Source organism: Melampsora larici-populina, assembly GCF_000204055.1.
Source record: "Melampsora larici-populina 98AG31 unplaced genomic scaffold MELLAscaffold_7, whole genome shotgun sequence".
Taxonomy (NCBI): Eukaryota; Fungi; Basidiomycota; class Pucciniomycetes; order Pucciniales; family Melampsoraceae; genus Melampsora; species Melampsora laricis-populina.
Window position 1 is genome coordinate 332,393 of NW_006768771.1, and position 11,411 is coordinate 343,803.

General features: G+C 36.7%; 2 protein-coding genes across 2 annotated transcripts; both read right to left on the reverse strand.

Moving 5' to 3' along the window:
* Positions 1 to 2,779: 2,779 nt before the first annotated feature.
* Positions 2,780 to 4,046, reverse strand: MELLADRAFT_103732 (uncharacterized protein; the record flags this gene model as incomplete). The annotated part of the gene is made up of 4 exons (XM_007406992.1): positions 2,780 to 3,012; positions 3,294 to 3,358; positions 3,678 to 3,788; positions 3,862 to 4,046. 4 exons carry the CDS (start codon positions 4,044 to 4,046, stop codon positions 2,780 to 2,782), a joined length of 594 nt encoding a protein of 197 aa, XP_007407054.1.
* A 231-nt stretch (positions 4,047 to 4,277) lies between these two features.
* MELLADRAFT_103733 (uncharacterized protein) lies at positions 4,278 to 5,849 on the reverse strand (the record flags this gene model as incomplete). The annotated part of the gene is made up of 7 exons (XM_007406991.1): positions 4,278 to 4,366; positions 4,403 to 4,462; positions 4,553 to 4,634; positions 4,807 to 4,928; positions 4,966 to 5,143; positions 5,426 to 5,434; positions 5,604 to 5,849. 7 exons carry the CDS (start codon positions 5,847 to 5,849, stop codon positions 4,278 to 4,280), a joined length of 786 nt encoding a protein of 261 aa, XP_007407053.1.
* Positions 5,850 to 11,411: the final 5,562 nt, after the last annotated feature.

Genomic DNA, 11,411 nt, shown 5'->3' on the forward strand with positions numbered 1-11,411 from the left:
TAATGAAATGAAAAATAGCAAATGATAATACCTGCATGCTCGAAGTAAAAGAAGAGTGTGTGATGGAAGTGATTAGATAACAGACACTAGTATGATGACTTTGAAACATAACCACAGTAGAAATGAAAAGTAAATGAAAGAGGAGTTAGTTAAGAGAGAAAAATAACATGTATTCTCAGTAGGAGTGAAATTACTTATTGATTCTTTTTGATAAGCAAAAGAAATCAGAAAGTGGGGGGAAGAACAACCACATAACTGAAAACAAGAAACAATTTTTTTCCATCCCTTGACACTGCAAGTATGATGTGTTTCTCTGAGGCAACAGATGATTGAACTTGATGCACAAAATGATCAATAATGCAGATTTAATGCACTTTTAATCAATTTTTGAATTAAATGTAATCGTTTTTCACCACAGAAAAACACATTGTATTTCAGTGTGATTTAATACACCTCCATCCCTTGCTGTACAACATCACCCACAACCACTTCCAAATCAGGTAAAGCCACTTCTCAATCCGGTAATGACTTTTGACTACTACCAAGATAGAACATCTTAACACTCACTAGATCTACAGTAACTCCCTAACCTCATAAAATGGTCACTCAACATCATGCTGAGCAAATTATCAGCCATGGCCTGGAATCCTTTCAGGGAGGACAGAATCAGCTTGCTTATCTCTCAAATCATGGATTCAACTCTGGAGTCGACCTCTTCTCATTTACACACTTCTGTACTACTTTCTAATTGTTTCCTGGCAATGCTTCAGCCACATTGATATAAAGTGACTAATTCATCCATTCCTGCTTCTTTACTATCCATTCTATTTTGTTATCATGATTCAATCATGCATGATCAATCATACATGAATCATCTCTGCAGTTCATTCATACCATACAAAAATGGAACCTCAAGGAAAAGGCCAACCAATCAAAAGGTTGCCCATTAGAAAAATGGGTGGGAGACCGCCTGGGCATCAAACAGCCACAAATTCTTATGGCCCAAGCGCCCATTGCAAGATACAACGCAAACATTGTGATGAGCACAAGCACATCCAATGTGAATGCTCCACTTCCCATTCCTGAATTGTCAAATGAGACGTTTAGCATGTTTTGGTTATCTTGTTCTTCATACAAATCAACTTCATTTTTACATCTTCTTTGTTGATTGGAAGGAAATTGGGAATCAGATGTGATATCCATTTGGTTGAACTCTGCCTTCTCTCAGTATACATATTTTTTCCTATTTTATCTATTTAAATTTTATCTTTTGGCAAATACAGTCAAAAACAACTTCATTCATACCACCATTGAACACACACAGCGGTACAGCAACATCTGACATCTCAATACATCAATTGGATCTTCTGACACAGTCCAGTTGGGACGTCCAGTTTATGTCGGACTTGCTGAAGGCTGAGATGTCTGATTTGACTGCCACCTTTTGTGCTCAACCATTATATTTAAGCCCAGACCAAGGAAGACATTATTCTCAAAGCCATAAACAAGATATATATATGATAACCCATGAGATTTGCATAAGGATCAAAGGAGCTTAAGACACCCCACTGAGGATGTGATCCAATAAGATCAACGAGAAGTGGCATTTGTTATGGACACTCATTTTCTTAGACCTCTCAGCAAGCAATCAACTTGAATGTATCAAGATTAGACGCACATCACCTAACTCAGATAGTGCACAGGCCTTGGGCCTTCCTCTTTGTTGTGACACTGTTTCATGGTGAGCATTAACTTTTGATTTATTTTTGTTTCGTTTTGTTTTGAAGTTTGCATAGGTTCTGACTATCTTTATTTTTGATCTTTCATGTTTCAGGAAATTCATTTGAAAATTCCTGGAACATCCTGATCTCATTGATCCTTCAAATCAACTCTTGAATTATCTTTGGATTCACTCAATTCAATTTAATAATGATTTGTCCCTTGAATTGACCGCTTCTCACCTTTTCTGTTTTCTTAAAAATTCAATAACAACTGCTTCACATACTTTCCTTTTTCTCTATTCCTTTTTGTCTCTAATCTTTGGACATGAGAATTAGTGGATCCTTCCATCCTTACTCTTTCACTTAAAGAAGAGCAAGTTAAATACACAATATGTCCTGGTGGTAAAGGAACCAGGATTTAGAAATTGCCACCAACTTCTCTCCAGATGAAGAATATTATTCAAATTGTAATCTCAACCTCTCCACATTCAAATTGAGTCTAAAAAACTGGCTTCAAAAAGATTTATATTTGAATTCTTTTTCTAATCTAAATTTAACCATTTTAAGTCCTTCAAGTATATACACCCTTTTTTCATTCTTACATTCATTAAAATCCTTCACCAAATCCATTTACTCTTTCTTTTCCAAATTTCAAATCCATCTACTAAATCTCCCGATCCAACTGCTTCAATTAAACAAATTAAATCATCCAAAGGAAACCTATTTTATACTTTACCTCTACTTTTAAACATAAGTAAACTAGGTAAAATTCCAAAAGGATAGATGATAAAGTTACTATAGCTGATCCAAGTGAAAATTCATCCCAACCTATTGTCCTTGATTGCCAAATGCCTTCAATGGAGCTTGACATACTTTCTGGAATGTTTTTTTTCAGATACATCTTTTCCATAAAATAATACTCTTATATACTACAAATGAAGATGATTTTTTTAAAAAAAGTCGGTCCATTTTTTGAAAAGGTATCAATCAATATTCTTTTGAATTTAAGCGTGCAAAACAACTTTCAATAATCTCATTCAACATAATCCCATCAATTTTCAAGAATCAAACTTTTCACTACCCATAATCTTTTGATCAATTGTACCATAAATCAATTTCAATCCAGCACCAAATGTATTAGTATCAATATTTTGAGATCCTCTGACAGAATTCATGATCAATGTAAGTACCGTAATAGATGATTGTTTTGATTTTCCAGGTAAAGGTAATACTTCTATCAAACTTTTAAAATTGATATTTCTTGCATATTTAACATTCAGGTTGGTTATGACTGGTCGGAGTCAACAGACTCGTGGTCTGATGTATTTATAATCATCACTTGTACCAATAATACATAACAATTTATACCACATCAACATAATTTTCTATCAAAAACATCATCTGATTGTCTTTTATAATCTATGACTTGAAAGTTTGATCTTGACATATAGCAACCATTACCAATCCTCCACTAGCAGAGTTAGTACTATCTGCCGTCACAACATCCCCAAGATCCAACAGATTCATCAAATCAGTTTTGAAATAAAAAATAAAAATCAATCAATCAATCACTTGACTTATCACCATTTGGGCAGGAAGCAATAGAAGACCATTTAGTAAGTGAACAATTCAAAGATCTAGAACAATCCAGAAGTAAAACCAGACTAGATTGAGGAGTAGCATCAAGTGAAGTATTATCATGTATCATACAATCAAATAAAGCTGTAAATCCTTGTTGAATAACCGTATGATAGGTTCAATTATATTGTCTGATAAAAAGCTTTATAGTTTTAGGTGCAGAAAACGGAATTCCAATCAAAATTTGTTCAACTGGATTGGTTGTGGGACCAATTTCTGCATTGAATACACTAATAGGTAAGATGCCATCTATCTTGACCATATAGTTAAATTGGAATCCTTGAAAAGGTTGTTTGTTTTGGAATGGGTACAATTTACCTGTTCATGAATTGATGATTGAATTCAAGTAATCTTGTGACACCAAGACTAGCATTAGCCGCTGCCATACTAGCAGAAACCAAGATTGAGCTACAGCTTGATTGATTATTACTTATTACAATAAGAAGAAAACATTCAATATATTACTTCAACAAGACAAAAAAATCCAAAACTTATTGCAAACAGATTATAAAAAGTACCCCAAGAATCTGCATCCTGATAAGCAAGTTTAGTATGACTCCTATCTTTTGTAACTGAGAAATCAATCCATTTTTCAATATAATCTTCTGAATTTTTCCTTAACCTATTTCCTTCCTTCACAACTCCAACTTTCAATGAGATTTCTGACATGACACCAATTCCAATCATTGCTTTTCATGCTAAATCAATTTGATTGGCCAATTGACCTGTAAAATCATTGGTTGAAAGTTGTGATGCTAGAATTAATGCATCTGTAATTAAAAATGATCTCCATTGTGTTGAAATGCTGTCATGTTTTGTGAGCCAGGTTGTATCTTTTGTTAATCAATGATATGCCTGACAATTATCAAATAAACAAGACCTCAAATTTGGATATTATGGTGATTTGGTTTAGAGCAATCACTTAATTACTAAGGTCATGATGAGGAAGTTTCCAGCTTCTTCAATTAGCATGGCTTTATCATTACCATCATTATGAGCAGTAGCATCTAATTTGTAACCATTACATAGAGTTAATTACATACAATGGGATAAATTTGTAATAGGTCTACTAACTCCAGTACCTTCCAAGATTGTGAACAGTCCTGAATAGACAGAGAACGGAGTCAGAAATGAAAAATAGATAATCTCGTGAATGATAGGATTTGAAATGTACCATCTGTTAGGGTACAAACCACTCTCACTATACTCAAACAGAGGTTTGAGCAAGTATTTCAACAATACACAATTGTAATAGGTCAAGATAGGGAAATTGGGCTGTGTGAATCACGAGGCAAAGAGTGAACAATTAGACACTGATGTAAAGTATTGGAAGAAGGTAATAAGACTCACAAAAGATGACATCAACACCCCGAATGGTCAATACAAGTCAAAACCAAAGGTGAGTCCTCAATAAGAGCCAATCGAATTAAAATCAATTTTATCTTACACTCATATCTCCATTACTAGAAATCCCTTTTGAAAAGATTTTTACATCATTTTGATTGACTTCACCAGTCTGATCAATTCTTCCAATAGTAATTTCAATAGCACCAAGGACCTTGACAAAAACTAAGAGAAGCAATTCCAGCATAATCAACACCTTCACTTTTCATTGCATCATTAGAAATTTGTGTATCTGAATTAGTTGAATTGTTAAATGAGTTTTCAAAATCATGATAACCAAATTCAAATAAATCATTAGTTTCTTTTGTATCTACAATATAAGACACATAAGGATCTCTAACGTGTCCAATCATCAAGACTAAATTCCAATGGAGAGTTTCCTGATTGTAATGTAGTTGCAAATCCAAAGGTAGGTGTTCAATCTTCTATTTTAAAAAGCCTTGGTCTTGAGTTGAATATAGCTTTCCATTCTTTGAAAATTGTGTTTGAAGTGTAGAACCCAAACCAGAAGTGGTAGTGAGATTGTAATTCTAATTGAAGAAAAATAAGTCAGTTTGAATTTTAACTTTTAGATGGTCAAAAAAGAAAAGAGCAACAGAAGCAGTAGAATAGGTCAGGCTTCACCCCATTTGGCATGTTCATATTGCTCACTAAACACTCACGGATTTAACCTTGAAACATGAAAAGAACATGAAGATTCAGATTGATTTAAAGACCAAGTTGCATTAGCTTGATGATCACTAGAAGCCTAATCAGCTTGAATATCAGTATAAACTTTGATTGGATAATTTGAAAGTAATGAAATGAGTTGGATTGATTTGACGTAAAAAGATCACCCACCGAACTGGGAGTACTTGAAAAATCTACTAATAATCTTACTTCTCCTGCTTCAAATTCAAAGATTGAACGTGTTGAGTTGTAATTAAATGATAATTGGCTAGCTGTTTTGAATTGATTGGATGGATTCAATGATTCATTTGCATTGGCAAAGAATTTATATGTGATCCCATTGATTCTAATTAAACCAGTCCACCCTAGCCTATAAGCATTAGGATTTTGAGGGAACTGAATTGGCCAGAAGGCCATTGACAGGTCGGATAACCTCCATTACCACCTTCAGCACCAGTAGCTAACCAAGCCGAGAGATCAGAAATAGAAAAGTAAATGAGTTTAGGTTCTTTTGTCGCAAATAGATGAGAATCAAACAAAATTGACTAACAAGGTGATCAAACGGCTAAAGGGAATCCGAGATTGCGGGAACGAGTGGATTGAAAAATGTGACTGTCTCCTCTATGCTACAGCCACACTTCATGTGACTTGGCTGGACATGTTACATACATGTATTTACCACACTAAATGTAAATGTGGATTTTCCCTTTTAAATCCAAGGATTGAGAAAAGGGAAGGGATAGTAAGTTGGGAAAGGGATGATTTGCATGTAATTGGTGGACAGGCATGTTTGAACAGGTTGGATCTGATTGCTTGTTATGTTGTATATTGAGTTTGTTAGAATGCTCAAATTGTTTCCGCTATGTATGACCTTGAGGAAGTTTATTGGAAAGTCGATTCAAGTTATACAGGAGTCAGGCAGGGAATCGAACAATTAGTCAGGAACATTGATATGTTTGCCAAGTTTCTTGCATCACTCAAGAATTTCTCAGGAATAGAAAACTGTCAGGATTCATATAGATCAAAGTGATCATATGATTGTTTGGAATTGCACATATGAAGGAAGCTCAAACAAACATGACAATACATAAGCTCATATCTTGACTAAGTAGTTGGTACATAAACAGTAATAAAACAAGCTGTGGGTCAATTTTCAGACTCCTGTGATGCAAGTCAATTGCATTTTGGGCATAGACAAGCATTATTCCGCCGATGAACTTTGAAATTAGTTTCTTGAGAAATCAACTTACTTGATTAGAATGCTGTTTAGTTAAATTTAAACCTTTGATTGTAGAGACTGAGATGATAATGATTTAGAGAATAGAAGTAATTGAAATTGGTAAGAACACCTTCTTCAACTTTTGCTTGAATGTCATATTACTCAATGAAATCTATATATTCCAACAGAAATTAAAAATCAGATCAGTCTCTGAGTGAAATCTTGGACAATGTTTTAAATGAAGTTATTGGCTGAGCATTTACAAGAAAGGATTTTGAACTGACTTTCTCTTTCAATTTTTGAGTTTTGGATTTGTAAATCTGAGATTTGCTTCTTGCAGTCATGTTGAGATGATAAAACTTACAAGATTATATCATGCTTCTGTATGTATTGCTGTTGTTCAATAAACTGACAAATGATTCAATTCTGAGATCAATCTCTATACCTTTGAATGGTGTGCTCACAACAATTGCAGTCAGAGTGAACAAGATCACTAGACTATAAATCAAAAACCCAATAAGCATCAATTTCTTATGTACTATAGTCTCCATGACAAATGTAGAGATCAGCTATGTTCCTGATTTCTAGGTGTATTGTCTTGGATTTTGATGTTGATTTTATCTACTTCTTCAGATCCATTCAATTGGATTAAGATTGTAGTCAATGAATCAAATTGAAAAGTATAAAAATCAAGTGAAATAAGATGTCAAGATTGAAATGAGCTAGTGTTGGGTCCTTTGTTGAAGGTGCTCTGTACTATTCCATTCTACACTTGCCTATCTTAGGTGTAGGTGGATTCTGGAGATAGCCCAGAGGTGTCTGGTCTTCTCCCCAATTGACTCGACCTTCGGTCTGAGTCTGTACATGGTCCACCCAAGATGCACCTTCCTTACACGTAGTCAAGAAGGTGCGGGTTGGGGTAGTGAAGGGCCTCGGCCTGGGGGATTGGTTTTCGGGAACCAAACTGCCTGGCTGGAGATCCTCCATTGGGTCGGTGGGTGGGATGGAGCGTGAGAAACCAACTGAACCACCTTGGTTGGGTGGTTGGGTGGTTATGTGGTGTGAAGGCTTGCTGACGTTGATGATTGGTGTTGGCTGGGGAAAGGTTTCGCACGGGGTGGTTGACTGAGTTTTTCCCAAAGTGGTAAAACTCCACCCGTGCGTCTTTCACGGCCCACCTTTCACAGGTCTTGCAAGCCTGTCATGGACATGGGAACCACCTGTGTTATGGTGGTTCCGTCTAAGCTAGGGCGAGGCATGATGGTATGTCTGCTAGAGGACAAAGTCTTGATGGATTGTTTACCAACATCAGATGTAATTCTTGTTAGATTTCTTATACACTTACTTTTATTTTCCTATCAATCAACTCATAATTCCAAGAATCCATTTCCATTCGTAATAACACAATCAGGGTCCATTAACCTGAGGATAAGCCTCATGAATTCTAACAGTTATGAGGAGTGTAATTCTGCACTAATCAGATATTGTGTACCAGTAAAATCCTTCTAGTTGGTGTTGCAGTTTCCATTGAATCTTGTCAAATTGATTATCATCTACATTTTTTTGAGTTTTTTCTTTCTTGTTGAAATTGAATGAAGATTTGCATTTTTCCTTATTGTTGGTTTATGACCCAAAGCTGGCATCATTTTTTGTGTGTTTCTGGTGGTTGATCCATGGTGAAATTTGGAAGTCGGAAACTGCTGAAATGTTGAAGCAATAAGTAATCCGCACAAATGATTGATCATACAAAGTCAGATACTGCCGGCTAGCCTGAAAGCCACCATAAGATCAGAACAGATTAGATTTTTACTGGTTATTGTAGCCAAGTAAATATCAAAAACCATGTTTCTCTTCTCAGCGTGGGTGGCAAGAAATTTAGCACTGTAGGCGACAAACTTATCAAGTGGAGCGAACATTTTGGGTATAAAATCAGTCCCTGATGTCTTGAAGATGACGTAAATGATATCAAACACTGACCATTATGAATTTGAAATATCTTTCAAGGCAAATGGATCAAATCAAGCGGTTCTAGAGCTTCGCTGTATATTTTTGGAGATGGAATGTTAGCCGACGTAGTCAAACTCACTATGAGTTTGGTGAAGCAAGATCCTGCTTCAGTGTATACCCTATCGAGGGAATCAAAGCTGCCTCTACCTGCATCAAAACAGTGGGATTTCCTCCTAGACCAACGATAAGCTGTTCAAGAGTTTTGATGATGTCAACAGCTACAAAAACCTTATCTTTACTTGAGTCATTGTCCTCATCAGCCAATGTTTTCCGCGTACCTGCAATCTCAGTCTCATGTATGACTGATCCAAATCCACCCTGTTCATTTAATGAAGCAAAGATGAACTTAGTGCCCAGCTAGTTTTGGGGGAGGCAAAACATGACAGGCATGGGAATCCAGACAAACCCAGAGTCAGCAAAGTTGTTGGTATTTCCAATCAGCTGGTCCATATCAATTGTATTGGATATTGCTACCAAACCTGCAAGACATTATGGTGAGATCAACAACCATACCTACCGCTCAATTCTTTCATGCAAGATGTGTACTTTTATTGTGTTCAACCCCCAGCGCATCTAACTGCCCGTAAGCAGTCAGCATACTGATGAAGTACATCAAGAGTAATCATTGCTGGAGATTGATGTATGTGGTCCCGGTCCAATCCAGTTTGACCACCCACTCCCTCAGCCTTTGCTCACAAGCTTTGAACACCTTGATCAACTTAGGAAAATCATGTATTTGATGGATCACAACGGTGCAAAACATGGAAGTCTCTCTTGTAAAATATGTCATTGAGGTCAAGAGATTAGTAGAGGGCACCTCATCAAAAATATCAAATAGTAATTAACCAGTGAGACGGACCAACCATTACGCTGTCTTTGAAATTCGGCTTGTCCAAGGCAGGAAGCAAAGTGGGCTGTATATTATTGCAAAATTGATGTGACAACTTGGGAGTATCAATTACACAAGCCTTGAAGGGTTTGAGGAGATGCTGAATTGTCATCTTCTCCTCTGCCTTTGTTGTAAACAGGGCGCAAAATTAATGAAATGGTTCAATAAGAGGAAGGGAGTCGACAACAAGATAGACGCTGAAGGTAGTTGTGCCCTTGAGATACAGTAAGATTATCATAGCTTTGTTGGGTGATAGCATCCCCGGACTAAGAGAAGCTATGGCATAAATTGTTTTGATACAATTTCTCTTGCTCTAAACCCAGGGCCAAGAAGTGGAATTTGAGGGTCAGAAACTGTTGAAATTATGAAGCAATGAACAATGCGCACAAATGATTTCATTTTGACCGTCATACCACTGTTCATCATGTCTTCAGTCAGATGATCCACAATTGCTTGCCGGAAACTTTGAATCTCATCCTGCAGACTAGCCCCAATCTTAGTGAATCCTCTGAGAATCTGGAAATAGTTCAAACTTAACAATCCATCGGCTTGGCATCATACACCACACTTACAAACTTGGTTGCCTCTTCGAGGGAGACTGTTGATTCACCATCATGAGCAGTCAGCTGCATCATAATTTGTCCTACACAAAGTTGATTCTGGAACTTTTCCACAAATTTTCCAGAACGGCCCGAGAACACAGATTTGACTGTGTTCTGGACTCCTGGACTTTTGAAAAACAGTACATGTTTGAATGCCCTTTTGCCCAGGGTGCAGAAGCATTCTGGCTTTCTGAAAAATGTTCTGGAAATTTTGTGGAAAAGTTCCAGAATCAACTTTGTGTAGTATAATTGTACCCACAGTGCGGACATTGAAGGCTCCAGTGAACCGGAGTTCACCTGAGCCATCCATGGCCAGCTCCTGTTTTGTGGAGAAGAAGTGTCAGCTTCTGGGTACCTGCAACCAGTTGGTTGATCCCTCACAGTATTCAAACATACCTTCTATGCCATATCCTCATCATACATTCTTGACATGAGACACCTTGAAATTTTGGCCCTGAGATTGACATGATCCTCTGCTGAGTTGATATATTGACTTCAGTAACTTCACTGCCGTATGTCGGACCTAATTACAGGGCCATGGGCTAACAGTACCATACGTAATATCAAAATATTGTATAAAGCCATAAGCTACATCTCAAGGCTCAGTGTCAAGAGCCACTTAAACACATGTATGTAATGTATTAAATACATAGTAAACCTAACCCAAGTGTCAACCACAAGTTGACCCGTGAATAGACAAGACTCACACGCCAACCACAAGTTGACGCTGGAACTGAGACTATATAAACCCCCCCTTCTTCCCTAGAATCACCCCCCATCTTTTACTACAATCACAACACAGAACCACATTTTACTTGACTCCTACTGAGAGGATCTTCAAGTACGTGGTTAGTTGTGTAGCTTGTTAAAGACCATTCTTGAACATTACGGGTTCCATTGCTGAACACCCAAGGTACTGATTTCTATGACACTGCAAATATAATGTATTTTTCCGAGGTGAAAAATGATTACATTTATTTCACAAAATGATTAAAAATGCATTAATTCTGCATTTTTCTGCATTTTTCTGCATTAATTCTGCATTATTAATCATTTTGTGCATTAATGTCAATCATTTTTCACCTTGGAAAAATACATTATTTTCGCAGTGTGAGCCCAGGGCATTCATTGTCTCTAGAAATAAACCTTAAAGTAGCAAAGCTTCCTCCTTTTTAAGGAGTCTAAAGTAGCCTTCAGGATCTTTGGTTTACCAAAGTGTAAAGCCTGCCCCTTGCAGTCTCGTGAGGCTAGAGCACATTAGC